The 21191-nt window shown below is 44.2% G+C and overlaps 1 protein-coding gene across 2 annotated transcripts in view; it reads right to left on the reverse strand.

Moving 5' to 3' along the window:
* The window catches only part of CCBE1 (collagen and calcium binding EGF domains 1), a 95795-nt gene that overhangs the window by 4171 nt on the left and 70433 nt on the right, over window positions 1-21191 (reverse strand). The window contains exons 3-10 of one of the 2 annotated variants that reach the window (XM_080572738.1): window positions 20407-20459; window positions 14739-14873; window positions 13857-13994; window positions 8859-8965; window positions 3397-3517; window positions 1289-1428; window positions 1151-1196; window positions 605-640 (exon numbers count right to left, since the gene is read on the reverse strand). In XM_080572738.1, the coding sequence (XP_080428864.1) occupies window positions 605-640; window positions 1151-1196; window positions 1289-1428; window positions 3397-3517; window positions 8859-8965; window positions 13857-13994; window positions 14739-14873; window positions 20407-20459 (776 nt within the window). The remainder of the gene's footprint in view (window positions 1-604; window positions 641-1150; window positions 1197-1288; window positions 1429-3396; window positions 3518-8858; window positions 8966-13856; window positions 13995-14738; window positions 14874-20406; window positions 20460-21191) is intronic. The other variant, XM_080572737.1, reaches the window with a different exon arrangement.

Genomic DNA, 21191 nt, shown 5'->3' on the forward strand with positions numbered 1-21191 from the left:
TGTAGGGAATATACCCTGTGTTTTATCTAATTTCAGAAAATCATCATTTCTTTTTAGCTGTCTTCACACAGTAAAGTACACTATTTAACACTGAGAACACCCACTGGACACCTTCCTAAAATCCATTCCACCAATGAGAAACAACATTTTAATCAATTTCACCTAAAAACAGATTGTAAATACTCATCCTTCTCTTGGTGATTTGCTCAAAGTCCCAGAGAGAGAAGAGAGGTAGGATTTTAAAAGGTTTCAGAGATCATACTCCCATTAGTAGGGAGACTGAACCGCACTAACTAGCACTCGGCATGGGTTCTCATGCTTCTGCCTCCTGAGCGTGTCCCACCACTGCCATAGGGTGGAGGGGCACTTACTGCCTTTGGTGTAGCATCCAGCGAGGGAGGAGGTGTGAAGGAAAGAAGCTTGGATGAAAAAGGGTAATTTCTTTCTTTCCAATAACCTTTTCTGGGCATGTAAAGTGTCATTCACTGTGATTTTGACAAAGGAAAGTTTTTGTTTGTTTCTTTCTTTCTTTCTTTCTTTTGGCTGGCCTGTTAGTAGCCAACATCACTTTGCTGTGGAATTGCTTGCTGAGAGCAATACTTACAGGTATCCCCTTTGGTCCTGGTGCACCTCGCTCCCCCTGTAATCAATACCACCTCAGTTAGTTTGCTGTGACTAAAGGAAACCGAAATAGCAGTTTACCTTTGCAGACTCACTGGCTACGGATCTAGAATCATCAGCGTTTGCTAACTTTGCTTGCTCAGAAAAAGAAAAGAAAATAAAAGAAAATGAAGTAGGAACAAATATATCAGGAAGAACACAGGAAATTTCCACTGGCTCTAGTGGGAGCAGAGTCTGGTGCTTCTGATATTTCTCCTAGACAGTAACAAACAGACCAGTTAAGAGGAGAAATTCACAAAAGAGCAGTCTAATGAAATGGGCTAACACACCAAAGGAAAGAAAGCTGCTTGAGAGCCTGGCAGTGCTATTATTTGCAAGACTTAAGGAATGGGAAGCACAAAATTGGAGAAGAAAGGCAAGAGGTGATAGGACAACGGGACATTTTCAGTTTAGCAAAGGAAATGTGGAGGTAAAAGGGTGTGACTGCAAGTGCATTGACTAGATGTGCCTGCCTTGCGGAAAACAGTACCTCTCCTCACCTTGCTGCCATCTCTCCCCGGTGCTCCTGGTGGGCCCTGTAACAGAAAAGAAAGCGTTCACAAGGACATGACAGGTTGTGGAGCTGAGGCCAACCATGCAGCACATGACAGGAGGTGAGAATACTGACCACAGGGCCCCGTCTGCCCTGCTTAATATGGGATATGTCTGGAGATGGGCCCATGGGTCCCATTGATCCACGGGGGCCTGGCTGTCCGGGAGGTCCAGGTGACCCAGGAACTCCTTGACTCCCTTTCGGTCCTGGAGCCCCTGCAATTGACAGCAAAGGTTACCTGCCAGGGAAAGCCTTCAGGACATTTCATCAGCACAAGCAGTGGTGACTGACTATTTTTTGAACCACCCAATGGGCTTGTTGCCTTAACACACCCAAATCCACAAATCCACAGCAACACAAGCAACACAGCAGTCATTTGAGACATTACTCCTTGTCACAGTGGGTACAAGAGATCTTCACGAAACAATTAAACATTGTGTGTTCAAAGAAACCAAGATCTCCACTGCCAAGCAGTTAGGGACACAGACCAGGGGTGAAAAGAAAAGCAGAAAAGCCTCATTTTCACACAAAGAAAAAAAGGGAGAAAGAACAAATCACATCTGAGAAACATCTCATAAAAAGAAAGCCTCAGAAAACTCATGGAAATGTTGGGTCAAAGCCATCTACATGACTGGCACAGAAGCAAACCCTTTTCAGCAGTGTTTTGCACCTCTCTGTTTCCCAGGACAGCAGCCAACGTATTAGGGCAAGAAAGGCTCTGTTCTTGCATTTCACTTTATACCCTTTTCAGCTTCTGCTGGTTCAGCAAAGAATGTTAGTTTTTACGAGGTACCAGGCAGCAAAGCAGAGGTTTATATCAAGGGAAACACTATGAAAAGCAAAACACAAAATAAGGCACCTGAAACAGAATTTACACAAAATAAAGATCATTAAAGCGTCACTGGCTGAAGTGCTTTTTAATTAGAGGGGGGAGCACTTTTCTTCATACTGAAGGCACGTGAAAGACACAGGAAATGAAAGGCGGATGGCAAAAATGGTTCAGCAGGACAGAATATTTACAGCTAGGGTATTCATAAGGAGTAAAATCAAGTTCAGCGATGAACCTCTCAGACTCCTCCTGAAGACCCGGCCATCCTGTTGCAAACAGTGGGGCAGGGGAAGAGGTCAGCGGGGATGGTTTTCAAGCAGAACAGAGAATTCTACAGTACCTTGGACAGCTCAGTCATGGGGAAACCAGATGGAAGAAATGCAGAGTCAGGCCTATGTTAGAGAGATTGCAAGATGGCACAATGTACATTTCAGAGTCTGACGCAGAATCTCTAACCACATTGTCCTTGCACTTATGTTATACTGAAGACTGAAGATACTCATCCTCCAAGAAAATGAGATAAAGACTCAAAAAACAAAGCAAGACTGCAAAAGTGGGGATAAATGGAGGGCAGTTCAGTAGGTAGCAAATCAAACCTGGTATGAAATACCAGCTAGTCCTCTGTAAGAGTATTCCAGAAACTCAGAACAGTAGTAAAATTCATTACATTTATCACTAACCCCAAATCAGATCTGCAATCAATGGATTTAGCAAAACTTTTACTATCACTGGCTGCAGATTGCAGGGTGTCTGGCTTAAGCTAGAGCCTTAGGAACTCATTGCTTTTCTCATTGTTTCAGTCTATACCTTAACAAAGTGCAGAAGGTGTGAGTGGAGTTTTACTTTTCTTTTCAGATTCCTTTGAATCTAGAACACAACATAAAACCAAGAAATGAATCCTTGCAGAACAAGACAAGGGAAAATAAAACAGTTGGCACAAACCTTCGCAAACTGAAAGCACATTTTCTGCTCTACTAATGACAGTGAGCTAAAGTAATAGGTATTTCTGAAATGAAATGGAGAGTGTTTAAGACACAGTTAAGAAATGGGAAATGACATCTGAAGCAGGTGAGATATCCCTGGGAGAGGGAGAACTTTAACATGTACAGGACAAACACAGCTTGCACGCCAAGAAATACATTGAGACTAAGAAACACAATGGAGTGATGTTAGACAGTTCGCAGAGGCTGACTGAATAATGACTGCAGAGTTTTTCGATTTATTACAAATGCAAATATAATCATAGCAATCAAATTATGTAACACATGAAATCCTATCTTACTGAAAGACTGAGGCTTATTATTTTTACTCATGGCACTATTTCACACTCACATCCCTCTGGTCTGTATCTTACCTGGAGGACCTTGTTGGCCAGGCTGGCCTGGGGGGCCAGGGATATATGCGTTAGATGCAAGCACTTTTTCACCAGTGATGTGTTTGCTAAGATCAGCAGCATTATTTGGTAGCAAAGCAACCTGCCAAAACCAAAAATCACAGTAAGGCCTCCATTATTCATCTGGATAAATTGCATTCTTGATTAAACTTTAATGTGGACAAATTTAAGTGCTTCAGGAAAATGTAAAGTCTTTATCAATATCTGCATTTATACTAACACTGTTCTGGAGCCACTGTTAGGATTGGACTTCACATTATGTCAAACAACTCAATGTGTGGAGAAAAAAAAACAACACAACAACACAACCATTTTTCCCCAATAACAGTAAAAGAACCCAGTATGAGCCCAGCTCATATGTATGGGCACGCTACTGGAGTGTGGCTTCATGCAGATGAATTGCCTCATAAGGTAAAACACAACATGAAACCTGGATGGGGGATCCTAGAAGTGATCCACACTTCATGCATCTTATACCTAGGAAGTAGCCCAGGCTTGGGAGATACTATGTAAAAAACATGGCACCCTTTGATTTTAAGGCATTCATACCTTCTAGTACTTTTTTTCCCCTGGGACACGGAGCTAGTACCATGTTAGAAACCTTGATATTTCCCATGAGGCTGTTCACCTTTCAAGTCATCATGGAAATACTGCAAGTCTACCCAAATGGAGGGCAGGAGAAATTCAGGAGAGATACAGCAACAAGTTACCAAAAACTGAAGGCTAATAACTGCTTGGATCTTCTCAGAAAACCTATTTTTTGTTATGTGAATTTTCCTCTATTCGTTTACTGTTCTTCCTCAGGCCAACATTTTCTCAGATATTAAGTTCCCAATTGCTTGCACAAGTCCCTAACTTTTCATAGGTTTCAATAAGAGACCAAAATGCTTTGTGGATCTGGCCCTGTAACCATACCATTTAACCCAATGGATGTCTGCATCTGCTCTGCATAAAGACACAAGGCACAAGCAAATGAGAATGCAAGGAGAATTGCATACTGTGGTTTAAAATGTCATTGCCCATTAAATATCAGATCCTGCTTGCCCAGATTGAATGTATTTAATAATTAAACACATTTTAAAATATTCTGCAAATACTTAGTCTCTGCAGAGACAGCTGAAGGGAGACAACAAGCCAGAAGACCAGTCTACAGCGAGGAAAGAAGTTTATTAATAGTGAATGGCTGCATGTGCAGTTGGGAATTTTCCTCTGCCAAACAGATAAAGGATATTTCAGCAATACCAGGACAGATCTGGGTCAGCTTTGTTGCTGCCCTGAATAAACTTGGCTCAGTGGATTCTGCAACATGTGCGTAGAAGAGCTGCGTTAACTAAAATACGTGATGACTCCTGTTGTCTGGTAGTGCTTTTAATTAGCTATTTGGAATTCCCTTCATTGGACTGTTCTCAAGGCTCCTACTTGCTTCTGTAATTATTTGATATATGTCCTCCTGCCCTTATTGCAAGCCTAACGTTTGTAAAGCACTGAAAATATAACAAAGCCATGCACTTGCAATACATAGTGTAAATGGGCAAATTTCTTTTGGGAAAGAACTTATTAGTGAAGAACTGCAGTTTAAAGGGCAGCCAGTGTTGCTTGCAGCTTTGGGTTGGATGCACCAGCACAGTTCTGAAGGAAGATAAAGTGAGGAAAGAACATTGGAAACACTAAGACAGTTCCTGGTGGCACTTCTGAAACACTGGCTTGATGTTTCAGACTGGGATACAAAATGTGATGACAGGAATAGAAGGATTTATCATCCATTTGTGACTTGGGCTTTGGAAAGCATTGCAGTTCCAAGGGCAAGATGACTGCACTATATAGAAATTAGGCAATGTGATGCAAGTCTCACAGGAATTTGGTAGATTCACTCTACCTCCCCTGAAATCTGTGGTTGGATGAGCTCAGCACTTCACAGAAGCCCCACTGGGTGAGCTTTATGTGCTTGCTCACAGGAGTGGAACTCCTTACTTTCTGCTCACACAGAAAACTGGGCTCCAGCATATCTACTGCTTTGGGGGTGGGCCCTTTGCGCTGTCATCTTGGGTTTTCCAGGGAAAAAACTCCACTTACCAATGACCCCTCAGCCTGAAGCGTGGGACTGCTGCAGCTAAAGGGCCGCTGCGTGGGTCACAGCACCTTGCACGGAATTCAGCAGCTGGGGGCTATCACAGCTGCATTGGCCAGGGACCAGCATGAGGAGGTCCCATGGCCAGCTTTGGTCAGCACAGCACAAATGTGAGATCCTGAGAACATTATATTTTGGGGGAAAATATATATTTTTTTGTGAGAATATTTTTGGTGTCATCGGTGAGACTCAAACAGGCAAGGATCACTTCATCTCTTCCAGTTTTCCCCAGCAGGAACACTTATTCAAGCTGAAGAACAAATAAGTGTTTCTCCTTGGGGGTGGCAGATTAATTGATCTCCTCTCCAGAGCTTGTATGAAAATTTTGGCCCAGATCCTACTTGGGGGATCTTTTTCTTACTGTATAGCCCCTGCTCTGAACAGCTCCTCAGGTTATATTGCAAATGGCCAGTCTGGATTTAAAAGATGCATTTAGTAGCAAGCATTGTGAAAATGATTTCGGAGTGTATTCTTTTCTGTTTCGTAAATAAGGTACTGACTTGTTCCAGCCAGCAAGGCTGTTTCAACAAATAATTTAGTAAGTCAAAAAAAAATAAAAAGTCACATAGCTGCTGTGAAAGCATCTACACATGTTTCCCCACTGAGTCAGCTGGACTTAAGGCATACACTATGAGTGCCAAAATACCCAGGCTCTGGTCTAGCTCACTGCTCTTTGATATTTTCTGGCCAGAAAATGGCTGTTACATACAGTGGGGCCAAACCATGTGTTTTTGATGTTGACTCACATCCTCTCAGGGATTGGCTATACTCACTAGCCTAATTTCTATTTCACCTTTTAACTGAACCAGGATCGTGATCCAGACTGACCTTGGCTTTCTCCGTCCACAGCTCCAAATCTTAATGGCCCTTGAAAAATAATGTTTTTCCATGTGCGTGCAAATATTAGTGAGACTAAATTTTAAAGAAAGACAATGCTAGAAACAAGATTCCCATAAGTTCGCTGTTGGATGTTGCATCTGGTATTTTGGGTGGTTTCTAGGAGATCTGTGGTTTAGATGACTTTGACAGAGCTTGATAGGAGAGTTGTGGAATTTTACCACAGATTTCTAATTAAGATGTTTAAACACATCTGTGCAATAGGATCTAGCAATGCTCCAACTCCAAGAGCTGAACTGCTTACTTGACTTTTTAAAAAATCATTGGCTGCATGTCAACATGCCAGATATCTTTCCCCTACTTTTCCAGCTTCTGCTTTTCCTCCTTCCTGCAAGGTCTGAGGTCAGTCTAGGGCTGCCCCCAGCCCCCTGTAAATCCAGGGGAGAGTGTGTCCCATGGATAACCAAGCAAGTTGACTTTCTGTTCTTGATCCTTGAAATACCGTACGCTGGATTTGGAATTGATGGTGCAATCACCCCGTGATGGTATTGTTGCCATCACCTCCTTCCTTTAATACGATAGATAGTCTGCTCTCCAGAGGTGGCAGGGACTTGAGTTCAACCCCCTCCTTTCCTAAGGAGACCCAAAACTACACCTCCCACTGCCAGAAGCACACCCTGATTTCCAGTTGTAGGGTTTGCTGGATTGGATCCTTCTCAGGCTCTTCCGCTAAACATAATTTCACATAAAGTTCATAGAATCCCAAAGCCTTAACCACAAGACTAAAGACTTATTCCCATAAAGTGTCTCTCTGGCAGACAGTAATGAATTTTTCTGTACGAAACAGAAAAGCTTCAACCACAGATACTGAGAGGTGTCCTCCGCAGAAGAAATTGGCCACAGGGAGTGGCTGGTGAAACACAAGGGTTTGTGTCTCCTTGGGCTGAGGAGCAGGGTGAGGCCAGATCTCCTCCCTGCATGGGCAAAAGCTCTCCCTGCTGTGGGGTAAAAGATGCTGAATGCATCTGGGAATTCGTCTCTTCCAGCTCTGTCTGCATGAGGCACAACCCAGTGGGCTTCCTCTGAGGATGCCAAATCGATCAAGTCCCACTAGGAAAATACCTGGGGAAAATTTAGACTATGGACCATGACGGGAATTAGCTGAGAGGCAAGGGCAAACTGCTTGGCATGGCCACAGACACCATGCACCAAGTGCACACAGCAACAGGTACCGACAGCGTTAGGCTCCCACGGCTGCATTCTGGATAACAGGCACCTAACGGTGGAAATCAGACACATAAAACTTTCCATTAATCCAGGCCATTAGTCTCCAAAAATTCTTGCAGCCAACTAGTTGGCCAACAGTGTGGTCCCAGATCCCAGAGCGGTGCGAGCCTGCTCAGCCTCACTGCCTGCGGCTGGACAAGCAGCCGCTCAGCAGCACCGCTCCGCTTTAACCCGTCTGCTGTTCACTAGCAGGGGCTGTTCGAAAAGCAGAATTTCTGTCACACGTGGATTTCCGTCCACCTTTGTCCCCGTACTGATACAGAAGGAAAACATGAAGCAGATTCCTTTCTCCTGGTTTTAAATCACATTAATGAACAATATTATATGCAACAGGTGGCGCCAAATCGTGTTTTTATACAATTAAATTAAATGAGCAGCCCAGGGGAAATGATTACAGCCTGTCAACATGAATTGCTTAGAATGTTCATGCAGAGCATTTCCATTTCAGAGAACCTGAGTGTTCAGAGGAGGTGTCACCAGAAAGGGCATTACACCTGCACCTCTGCACTTGGCTCTCGAAACCCTGGGCTGGGTCTCCGGGTTATTTCAATCTTACCAAAGTGCAAAAGGAGGTCACATACAGGGGCAAATAAAGTTCAAGGTCAGGGGAAGTTTTAAGGTGCATTACATACTCTGCTTGTACAGACACAGATAAAAACAAATGAAAAAAAAAAAAGCCTTGTGGCTGAGGGATTTTTCTTTTCTAAAAAACCAAAGCTAATGTGTCTGCTAGTGATGTTTCTGTCTAGCCACACACCTCCTATTTGGCACACATCCTGTATCAACACCCTGGTAGTGCAAAATCATGTTCTCCCACGTTCCCTCATCAGCAGAACGTCTTGCACTTACATATACTAAAGGTGGATGGAGTCCAAAATCCTCTGCATTCAGAATGAATGAAAAGCTGAGGACAACGCAGCTTGCCAAGAAACCTGGGCTCAGGCTGCGAAGGGTGTTTGCCAGACCCTGTTACCGTGAGCTTGGTTAGCAATCTGCTTACAAGCAATGCAGAAGCAAAAGGAAGAGATGACATTCCTACACGATTTTGAATCATGCTGCCATCATCTTTATGGGCAGAAGAGCCACATGGCAGTGACAGCTCCGAACACTAAAACTCAGTTGTCGTAAAACACGGAGGTCTCATAACGACACGACTGATCAATGTTCATACCTTTTGCTTCAGCTGTAAAACCGTCTGCTTTATTTGATGAAACTCCTTACAAGAGGCACAGCATGTCCCTGGTTTCGCCACACTTTCAGATTTCTCAGGAAGCCCAGCTGAAAGAAAGCAGTTTCCAATACAAATATAAAGATCCAAGGGAAAGAAAGTTCATAATGTAATTGCAAAAGCAACTGGAGTCTTGAAGGTTGTTGCATTTCCCCAGACTGTGAAAAGAAGAGGCAGTCTTGCCATTATTAATGCTCTGACTGTGAGTTGCTGTGTAAGGCTGAGCAATTTTGCAGGGACAGCTCTGAGCTCATTTTTAAAGCAGCTGTTTCCAGTTAATAGTTCCTAAAGATTTTTTTATTTTTTTTTTAATACCTGAAAAAGTTAACACCCTTTCTTTTATCTTTGCATTTAGGGTAGGCTATTCCTACAGATCTGAACTGATTTACAGTGCCGTGAAGGGCAAATTTTCATACCCTATAAATTACAGTAAACCCCCTCACAACGTGGTCTTTTCATTTCACTTTGCACAAACTGTTCTTTATCATTGCTGGTTATCCCTCCATGTGATGTAAGCAGCCTGACCAGAGATGGGGAGTGAGGTTAATGATCAGGATTTAAATCCACATGAGAGAACAGGTCACACCAGTTGATAGTCCACAAGAATGGGATCTTTTCAAGAATCCTTGAAATGATTCAAATTGTAAGAGATCTTGCAAAAGGTTTTTTTTGCCCTTTTTTCTAGTCCCATGCACAGGGGATCACGTCTGCACCATAAACAAACAAGCACTGTTTTAACAGATATCAGTTTAAAGAGAAATGTGGTTTCCAAAACACAGGGTGGCGTGTACCCGCAAACTCTAGATAAGCTTTTTTTTTCTTTCACATATAGTTGTTGAGAAGCATAAAGCATACTGAGGCTCTGCATGTGATGCCTGGCCTCGCATGATGTTACCTGTAAGGGTTATTGGACACATTTGAACACGGATCCTTCAGAGTGTGTCCTGTAATGGAAAAACTCTGCAGGTCCTTCTGGTTAAAGCCAATAAATCTTCAAACTCTTCAAAAAGTATTGACTACAATGTACTTAGATATTATGTTGTATTTCTTTCTTGGGTCTACACTTCATCTTTTCCTAAGTGTGTATTGGTTTTCATCTGCATCTACAGGGTCCAGTAAGGAACACTGCAGCCATCAGATGGTCACCAATGCACAAATTTAGGAAAAAAAAAATCAACTACCTGCTCCTAAAACTGCAGTCCAACAGCATTACAGTAATCCACAACCATCCTCCATAGTTTATTTAGCATGTCTGACAGTAAGTTTGCTGCTTTCTGAGCTTCCCAGCCCTTCTTTATAGCACATGGTTTGTTAAATACCTGAACAGCTTTCTGTACCTTGTTTGGATGGCCCAAAGTTTATTGTTAAAAGGTACTCCTGGGGCTTTTCCAATGACTTCTACATAAAATTTAATAGAATCACACCAAATTAAAGCTATGCTGGCTCCAAGATCATTTGTTTGGCTACAGCATCTCCCAGAGGAACTCCAAACTTCATATGGCAATATCTGAACATACAGTACCTGCTCATTTCTTCACTGATGTATTTCTAATGTTAATTATTTTGACTTTTACTTCCTCCAAAGCCTTTTTGACCATCTCTGATAGAACAGAGTCCACAGCATTTAGTTTTTTTTTTTCTTTTTTTTTTCCCCCTTAATGAAGAGCTGTTTGATGCCGTAATTAAGACACTTCTTGATATTTCTACAAGGTAAGTCTTCTCTTGACCACAAATCAGCACTGTGGCTCTCTCATGGAGTTCTTCACCCATCTCCAACTTTTCAGCTTTCTTTTAAAATATTTGTGTTTTGACATGTTCACTTTTGGACTTGAGTAGGGTTTACAGTGACACATATAGAAAGACATTTAAAAAATGTCCTTTTCAAAAAATTCCCCTCCAGATTGTTTTTGGTACTAGTTTAAACCAAAATTTCTTTTAATAGGTGTCTTACCAAACAAGGTCCCTCATAAAACACACGCATTGTGCTAGGAAATGTTGCTGACAGCAACATGCAGTCATAGGGAAAAACTGCCAGAGCCTCTGCTGCTTTAAACGTTAGGAAATCCCACTAGAATCAGTAGAATAACATACAGATTAAGGAGCGGTGAATTTGGCCTCTTGTTTCATTACAAAATCCAGTTTACCTTCCAGAAGGATGTGATACACGGGTCTGTTGATAAAACAGGGCTGTAACAACCCATGGAGGTGAACATGTGTGTGGGGGGGACTCAGCTAGTGTTTGGAAAACATAATTCCAGTGAGATTTCTGCAACCCCAGTTGGACTCATTTATCTGGGGAAGAAGTCCAACGGCATCACATAAGCAAGTGTGAGCTGCGTCCCAGGAGAGAGGTGGAATCCCCCTAACTCGTACCAGACAGAAGTGTTGATTTGCTCAGGGAAGGAGTCATCCATCAAACACTCGCTCTGCCCCCATCCGATCCTGTATCAGGACCAAAATACAAATAAAGCCAGGATAAGGCACAGATAAAGCCAGAAGCCACCTAGGACAGGCCAGAGGGGGCAGGAAGCAATTAGACGAGGGCCTCCCACGCGCGGTGCAGATACTGAGGTCACCTACCAGGCCAGCATTGAGCAAGACACTTACATAACCTGTTTTCATTGCCCTAAACTAAAATTATTTCAGAGAAGGCTGAAACCAGCCTCATTTTAGGAAGGGTTTCCGAAGCATCACGGGTGATGCTCCTGCGCTGATATGAAGCCCCGTGGCGCCTATCGATAAGAGAGGCTCAGGGCAGCGGTGTGCTTTCTTTTCCTCTGCTCAAAGGCTCTGGCTTGCTGGTGCCGGAGGAGAAGGAGATGCTGGCGGGGGAGAGCTCTGCGGGGAGCTGTGCCGCCGGCAGTCTTCGCATGGAGGCTGTTTAGTGGATCATCTGTGTTGTATTATCTGTGCTCAGCCTGCTGAGACGGTTTAATTTGCCTACTTCTGAGCGGGTAGCTGTATTGTCTCTGTCAAATGCAACATGACTGCGGATGCGGGAAGAATGTTCCCTATTCTAGTAGTCCACTAACTAATCCAAAGTACTCACTCGAGCCCACTTCTTGTAGCTCAGAGTCAAAAAAAGCCTGGACTGCAGCCTTCAGGCAGGACAAACACGTGAGTAATAATCCCCCAGGAAACAAGCAGCACGCGTAAACCTGGAGAGAGAGAGAGACCCTGCGTGTCTCTCGCACTAAATCACAAAATAAAACTTAATTGTCCCAGCCGCCACGAGAAGCAAACGATGTGCGGCTTTGGAAGTGGTCAGGCCAGCAGGCGGTGCCACAAAGCCAGCATCAAGCCCTGCGGAACGGCGACGGGCAGGCTTCCCGTCCCTTTTCGTGCTCCTCGTCCCTTCGTGCTCCTCGTCCCTTTGTGCTCCTCATCCTTTTGCACCAGCATGCTGGCAGCCTTGGTATCGTTATGGTTGGAGCCCAGCAGGGTGGCTGAGGGTGCCCTTCTCCGCTCCACACAGCCAATCTGGGAGATGGTTGCAGAGATGGGGGGCATTTTATTCCAGGTTAGCTATTGGGACTGATGTTTTTATGGCCCGTGTAGTGTAAAATGTCTGTTTTTTCAAATACTAGAATGATTTCCACATTCTAAAATGTCCTGAATGGCTGGTTATCTGGAATACTTTGGACATTACCCTGTCAGGAAATTTGAACTAGCAAGAAGAAAAGTTAGCTAAAAAAACTATTTGCAAGACGGTTATTTATGTTATGCCTATTTCCTTAATGACCCCCATATACTTATAAGAGATAAAAAAAATAATAAAAAAAATGAAAACAGCAAGAAACGACTAATGTTAATGGAGTGGCTTGAGATACACATTTTCAGAGGAAAATCAAAATTATAAATTGCTTTGGCCATCCAGTGGGATTTGGAGCACCCAGTGATATATGTGCTCAGGCAATAATATATGAACCTATGGTAAGTTGCCATTCATCAAAAGCGCATTTTTTTGTTTTGTTTTGTTTTTTTCCAGAGCACAAGTTGTTCTCTTCCTCCCTCCTTTTTAAATTACCCTATCAGTATTTAATCTGCAGGACTATAAATGCTGTAATTTAATAACTGGGGTGAGGTCAACAACTTTAAAATCATTTACACACAGAACACATTTATACTCTGAAACCAAGTGGAAAGGAAGAACAAGCCCCCACTCTCACCCCTTTTCCATTGCAAATCACTTTCAGTAGAAAAAAAAAAAATCTGACCGCAGTTATGAGAGACACAAACTAATTGCAGGTCAGCAGAATTCAAGCGTTACTCAACACAATTCAGCTATTGGTTCAAATAATGCTTAAAAATACATGGAATTCCCAGGCACTCCTCTTATGAATGCGTGAGTGCTCAGAGGCACCAACCACCCAACCCATGGCCATTTGCTGATCTCAGATGTGGGCATGCAAATACAAACTAAACTCACAGAAATTAATTTAGTTATCGGATTAAATTAATGAAGGGCCAGCACCAGGCAAATTTTCCTCTTGTGTCTCTGGGCTATCCAGAACTGTGACAGTCCAAACTGATCTGGGAGTGAAATAAGGCTTGTAGCTGTTGTGTGATGCAGGAGAAATGGTCTAACCAAAGCTGTAAAGGCAGTTTTCACTGTTTAGCCACTCTGCCTATTGAGGGCAAGATGCTTTCCACAGCCTTCAGAGTATTTCCACTTTTTCTTTATAGATGTGACTTCTGCCTTACTGTGTGTGTGCAGCTCACGGAAAAAGGAGGTTTCCCAGGTTCCCAGGTTTTTCCAGGTTTCCCAGGACCATGTCCAGGTGGCTTTTGAAGATCTCCAAGGAGGGAGACCCCACAGCTTCTCTGGACAACCTGTGACCCACCACCCACACAGTACAGAAGTGCTTCCTGATGTTCAGATGGAAACTCTTGTGAAAAATGCCCTTTGGCCCAAGACCTTTAATCCCCATTAGCATATACCTTTATCTCCCTTGGTGCATGTCCTGCCGTCCTCCCCACGGGTGTAGCCTTCGTGGCACTCGCACCTGTAGCTGCCCATGGTGTTGATGCAGATCTGAGAGCACAGCGTCCCGTTGCTGGTGGCACACTCGTCGATATCTGGAGAGGAGCAAGAGCTGAAAATGTCCTGAAGCTGGATGTTTCAGACCTCAAGTACAATAAAAGACTTCCTTTAAAGCTCTCAGGAGATTTGGGGTTTAAATAAATGAGTAATTGCAGGACTGCTTCTGCTTCAGGCTGGAGCTCTGTGCAAACAGCACAGTTATTAACTCACCTGGCATTTTATCCATGTGACAGTTTTTTTGCATGAAATAGCTCACAAGCAAAGCTCGATCCCGCAGACCTTGGCTCCCTGGCCCAGCAAACCGTGCAGAGCATGGCTACTGAATCAGGGGATACTAGCCACGCGAGCAGCACAGGTAAATGGACTGTCCTATATCAGATACTTGCCATCCGAATCAAACCCCAAGGATTTATTTTCCTAATCAGGCATGGTTATAGTGCCTTGAGGCACTTTTGGTTAAAATCATGTCCCTGTTCTCAGGCCAAAGCTCCAAATACTGCTCAAAACCCACAGGAGGAATTAATAAAGGGAAAATTACATCAGCATGATGCTTCGAAGTGCTTAGGTGCATATGGCTTGTTTTAAGTACTACCTGCCAATAATTTCAAGGGGATTTAGATATCTTAGTTCTGGGGACCGATCCTTAGCATAGTTAAAAACCACATTTCATCTATAATAGTAAAGAAAAAGAGAAAGGCTTCAAATCTAAACTGGCTCCTAAAAGACCTGAAGAAGAAGGAGAGATGCATCATTAACCAGAGATAAGCACTTCTACCCACCCAGGCAATACGGCTTCTCTCTGTTCCTGTGCCTCTCCCGGTCGTAGCGGTACCCAGGATAGCAAGTGCATAAGACCCGTCCAAAATTATCTGTGCACTGCTGTTCGCAAGGAGCTTCAGCACAGACATCGTAGTCTGGAGAGAGAAAGACGTGGTTAGGAGAAACACCAGTGGCAGCAGCTTGATGATAGCTTGGCAGCAAATATTTCACCTCTGTCTTTGCTAATTAATAAAATCATGCTACATTGTTTTTAAAGACTGAAGAAACCTAGAAATGAAACACTCACAAGACATAAGCAGAGAATTACAGTAAAACTGTAATTGCTCATCACTGCTTCACGGTAGTTGAACTATTTCTTAAAATCGGATTTGAAGCAAGGGGCACTTTCCCAGCTGGCAGAATTTAAGAGCTCTTCTCAGAAATATTGTTACCTAAAAGCTTTTTGCTGTTTTATTCACAAATTTTTAAGCGCTGATATCAACATTTCCTACGCAAAAGTACTGTAAAACACTGTGAGGCTAACTGCCAAATCCAGGCAGAAAGTATATCATGAGGAAAAGTTAATTAAAATCACACAGTAATTGTCCTAACTCAGCTATAATCCTCCCAGCAAGGAACACTGTTACAAAACCATCATCACTCTTAATAGCAGCAATATGACGATATGATAAGTTGCTGGCCAGGCTGCTCAGTGAATTCCCAAAAGACTTTCTGAGGTCCCAGTCTGAAACCCCAAGGAGGGCTGTTTCTGTTTGTCTGTTTCTGATTTCACCATTATGCGGCAGCAGAGCTGAAGGCCAAGAAATGGACAATGGAGCAAAACAGGGTCTGACCCTTACCCCTGTCCTGACTGGGGCAGGATCCGGCCCCTGGTGCTAAGCTGGCACAGCCCCAAGCCTGCATGCAACCACGGGGAACATTTTCCAGGAGAAGAAAGGGGCTGAGGTAGCATCCAGCCTCCGAACCAGCACAGGAAAGCTTGCTGAAGGTCAGTTTTTATGTGAAATCCAGTGGTTGTTTATGTGACCATTTCAGAGGAACGTCATCTCACTCACAGTGACCCACCTTGTTTGCTGGTGAGCATCACCCTCCGGTGATGAGGCACCGGGGGGCCACAGCAGAAGGATCCTGTCCCTGATCCAGACCTAACACAAACTTACGTGTTACGACTGAATTCCCAGCAATGCACTGTGTTTCCATACACACGATATAAAATAATTAAAGCCCAAATTCATTATTGACTCATGCTAATGACTAGCAGACTTCTCTGGGTATGATGACTTTTTCCAAACAATTACAATGAACTAATAGATGGAAAAGCAAGTGAAACCACATTTGCTGTATGGAGGATCTAGAACACACGTGGAGCACTGGGGGCAAAAGTGACAGCGTGCCAGGGCACAGAAATGTGCCAAACAGGGCTTAACAGGCACCTGTGGTGCCAGGACCCCTGTGTCACACCAGAGCCCATTTGACCAAAAAATACTGTTGTACCAGTGCCAGGCATTTCCCCCCTGGTGCTTGATACTTTCTGAGTAACAGGCATCCTTTCCTTCTGTTGTACTCCACAACCGTGCTGGTTTCAAGTCCTGCCACGTCTGCGGTGCTGCGGTGGGGATGGCAGTGGGACCACAGTGCCAGCAGCCAGGGTGGAATAGTGCAGAGCCTTGCCCAAGCTTGGAAGAAAAACACGGCCATTGCCTTCAAATATGACCGACCTTGGGGCTAGTTTGGGCTTTTTTGGTAGTGCTGGGGCTGCAAACTCCTCTTTCGTTTGGCACTAGTAAGTAGTCACAAATATAAAGGATTCATGGTGTGTTTTCACCTGGGTGTGGTTTCAATTTTAATTTTCCACTGACATAAAATAGGTTGATTTAAAAGAACGGCTCAGTGCAGCAGAGTTTGCTCAATGCCCACACTGAGCTGAACAAGCCTGCTTCGTAGCCAGTTGCTTACACAGATGCCAGATTTGGCCCACACCAAAATTTGGCCCATTCAGCCTGTTCACAGCAGAGGGAAAATTAACTCCATCCTTGCTGGGTTTCTGTGAATAGATGTGCACTAACAAAATCAGAAAAAAAAGGCAGAGCTGGAAGGAACCGTCTTCCACCCAAAGCAGGATTAGCTACGTGTAAACCTGTCCTAAGACATCCAAGTAACCTGCATAGAAAGCCCTCAGGGATGGCGGCACCCCACCACCATGCTGTCTATTCCAGAGCTGAAATAGCCTCACTGATAGAAAGGGTTTTTTTTTGCCAATGTCTGTTCCAAATTCCCCTTAAAGCCATTTAGCCTTCTCTCCTTGGCCATGAAGAAGCATTTACTTTCCCCCTTGCAGCAAGTTTTCACATACTTAAAAACTTATCATCTTCCCTCAGCCTTCTTTTCTCTAGACTAAACAACACCATTTCTTTTTAATTTTCTCTCTTTCACCATTTTCCAAGTAAATACTCTTTAAGTATGGTTTTTGCATCCACCTCAGCAGACTTCCATCAAGACATTTGCTTCATTTATGCTCATACAAAGCTAGGGAAGGGCACAGGAGCTGGAAATGCTCCCAAGAACTCCCTGCCACTTGTTCGCACACATTAACCCGAACCACACAGCGGCTGTGGCAGGTCCCAGGTCACCGAGCTGTGTGTCCCCAGGGCTTTGGTCCCGGGGAGTGTGAGTCCCTTGGGAACAGTCCTCACTGCTAGGGCAAAATCGGGCACAAGTTGCTGCAGCTCTCAGCTCTGCTGCAGCACCTCTGCGTGGTCTGCTGAACCGAGGGTGCAGGCTCCCTCCCACGTCCAAGCCCCTTTTCTGCCAGCCCAGCCTAAGAAATGTGGTTTGAGGATGAATCAAAGCCACATGATGAGGATCAGGCAGTTTCAGGCTTTAAGATAACATGAAAAACTGTAGCAGAGTAAGAAATGTCCCTATGTATGCTTCAGTGTATTCAGGAATGGCAATGCAACGTGGAAGATTGCACCAAGGAAGTGTCTGAAACAGCATTAGTGGGGAAAGAGCAGATCTGATTAGCGTTTGCCTGCCATAGGGTAGTTTGCTGTGAATTAATCCACAGCCAAAACACTCAATGAACAAACCATTGGTGGGAGGCTACACTCCAAAGGAAGCTGCTTCAGACTATTGCTCTGCTTTAATCTGGGGGACGCTGCAAGACAGGAGCTGGCTGGAGCTGTCGGTCTCCAAAGCAAAGAGGAAGGAAAAGGGTGAGATGCTCTGTTCTGACCTGCTTTGCTGGTCAAGCAGAGCAGAAATCAGAAACAAGAGGCAAACTCTCTGTGCTTCCTGAGGATCGTTGCTCCCTGCTCTTGCGACAGAAACCCAAAGTGAGATGCTGTGTGTTGAGGGCAAATGAAATACAGGACCTGGGGGCACGGACTTGGGCTCGCTGGACTGCACTGGTCGCTGCTGCTCTTCAAGGCAGACAAGAAATAACAGGACAGAAACCAAAGATGGACACAGAGAAAGACATAACCTTTGGCGAAAGAGTCTGTTCAAATAACAGCTGCCTGAGGAGGAGATCGGTGGTCCTCTCCCCTAGCTCTCTCCCAATCCTCCTCCTGGCAGCCACTGCTGAACGGCAGAGAAGACAAGGCTGGGATCATTTCTCCAGGCTTGGACTTGCCAGCACTGGATTAAAAGGTGCAGATGTGCTCTAATAAACTCACATCTGCAATGTATTTATGTGCCTGTGTCGAGATATGCATTTCATACAGCTCCTCTGTCAAGATTATGCCAAAACAATGTGTGAAGAGCCAAGTGATGTATTGTAGCAGAGTAAACAAAACGAGTGCTTGACTGAATCATGTTTCTAGTCCCTACACTGAAGGCCCAGACTGCCTCAGATGTTATTACAACTGCTGTGGCCTGTGAAGTTCAAGGCAAAATATAGATTGAGCTGAAAAAGGGGGGTAGAGATATAAAGGGAGGGAAGCCACAGCCAGCAGAGAAATCCAATTAATGGCAGAAACTCTCGGGTTACTGAGATGCAGTTATTAGGCAGGATTAAGTGAAGTCAGTGGGTACACAGTAAAAGCTGCTTTCATAATCACCTAAAACCTCAAGAGATGAAAATTAGAAGTGTACAGTAATTTATTGCCATGGCTCTCACTTTATTTTTTCTCCTATTACTTCTCCTGCTGTATCCATTATATTTAGTGAAGAACCAGCATATAAAAATGTTACAATCGATAGGAAAGCTCTAGGCCAGGCTGTAGAGACCTGGCTTCCTTCCACCCTGAAAAGATTCAGGGCTTCTGCCTCCTACGCATGAACAGCCTCGTTCAGCCCAGCACAACCATCTCCTCTACGTGTCCATCTCATACTGGAGCCATCATCTCTCATTGCACACACCAAGACAAAATTCACTGCAAAAGTGTGGGCCAAGGACATCCTTGTGAGCACCAGTGATGCCCAAATCCTATCCAGCTCCCCAGGGTCTGGGTTGGCACTGTGAGCTCTTCTTTATGGAACCAGCAAATGTACAGTTTCTATTTTGAGATTATTATTATTGTTATTATTATTTTTTGCAACCAGTCTGCAAGTGTTTCCAGCCAAAAGTAAAAGTACAAAGTAAAAAAACAGCAGGATTGGGGATTGGGTTATGATCCCTGTTGTCTGGAGATTGCAACCCAAAAAACATCTGACTCTCCCAAGCATGTTAATTTGTCACTTTTCTTTCCAAAACATCACTGTCTCAAACTGACAAGAGTCTCGAGTCAATATGAGGTTTTCCATATGTCATCAAATAGAAGGATGTGTTACCACAAACCATTTTCTTAACCTGCTTTCTGGAGGAAACAAGGTTTATTGGCTTGTTGTCCCTGACCATTTGTTCTGCCTGACAGTTCCTCCTTCCGCATAACTTCAGAATCAATTTCATCCAAATTGGGCAAAGTGCTAGGAATGACGACTCACGTGGAGCCACTGGCTGGGCAGACCAAACAGAGGTCTCCACCATGGTTAAGGCAGGCAGACCTCAGCCTTTTTCCTAAAAGAGAGATGTTATCAGTGCCTCTGAGCATTGGAACCCTGCTATTGTAGTTGCAAAGCCCCTGGGCAGTCTGTCAGGAGGGAAACATTTCCTTTTCACCATGGCATGAACTACCCCAAGTAATTTCTGGCCTCCCTGTGCCCCTGGTGACACGGAGGCTGTGCCCACGACCAGGAGAAGAGGTGGAAGAGAGATGCCCTATGGCGATGCTCTCCCCTTGCTGGTATCTTCAGGAAACAGGTAACCAAAGGCAGGACTGACCCACCTAGTCACCCTGTGCACTTCCAAGCCAAAAATCAGCTGTGCCAGACCATGGGGTAGCCAGGGAGCGTGTGCTCCTGGACACATGGACGGCCCCTGCATGCACAGCCAAGAGCAGCATGTAGCCCTGTGCTTGCACCAGGTCAGGTTACAAGATCTGTGCGGCCACATGTACTCAGGGGAGGATCAAGGCTTGGCATGCTAAGCGAAACTCTTGGAAGACGCTGATTCTTTTTATTTTCCCAACCATTTCTTGGAAGCAGTCCCCCCACTGATACATGAGGTACAGCCCAGCCTGTGGTTTTATCAGGATGCTCTTCCAAACCAGCAGTGCAGAGAACAGGGCAGACAGGGAAAGACAAATGCACGGGGATTCAAAGGGTAAGAACAGCGAAATCACATACCTTCAGGGATGCACTGTCCAAGAACAAACTTATAACCCTTACAGCATTTTTTCCTGAAAAACAATAAAATAAATAAATGAATAAATAAATGTGTTCTCTAAAGGCTGGTGCTGTCTTTAAAAACAGTCAAGGATAGACTATTGTTATGGATGAGATGAATGAAACCAGCTCAGGATCCCAAGCTTTGCAGCTGGAGGTATCCCAGCATAAAAGAACATAAAGTGGGAAGCCACCACTTGATCAATGAGCCGTCTGATAGCTCTGCGACTCTGCTCAGGGAACCAGAGAGAGGACCACAGACATTTGAAAACCCTGTTTTCATGTGTTGAAAGGATGCAGCATACCTTGGCCCTGTCTTCATACACAAGCCAGGTCATAATTTTCATGATATGCTGAAGGGTGTTTTCAAACATCTGTCATTACAATGTAAACTTGCAGAAAGGGGTAAGCCTCAGCTAGGAGTTCACACAAGATAAATGTTATCAGTCATTTCTCATCTTTTAATAAACCTGGAAGGTGATAAGTGAAATATATTGGGTATTTCATTTGGAGTGAAAGAGGATATCTTACACAGGTGAAGTATAAGTGAAGATTCAAAAACCGTAGTGAAGATTCAACATACGAACAAAGTCAAAGTGCTGAGAAATTAATTCATTTCTTACACAATGGCCTGTAATGACCCGTAGGTGTTCAGATGTATCAGCCTGTTTGCTTTGTAGGCAGCAAACTGCAGCAAGGCTGCAGTGTCCCCTATCACCCTGAGAGCTACCCACTGCAGAGGCTCA

This window comes from Anser brachyrhynchus, assembly GCF_964034855.1.
Source record: "Anser brachyrhynchus genome assembly, chromosome: Z".
NCBI lineage: Eukaryota > Metazoa > Chordata > Aves > Anseriformes > Anatidae > Anser > Anser brachyrhynchus.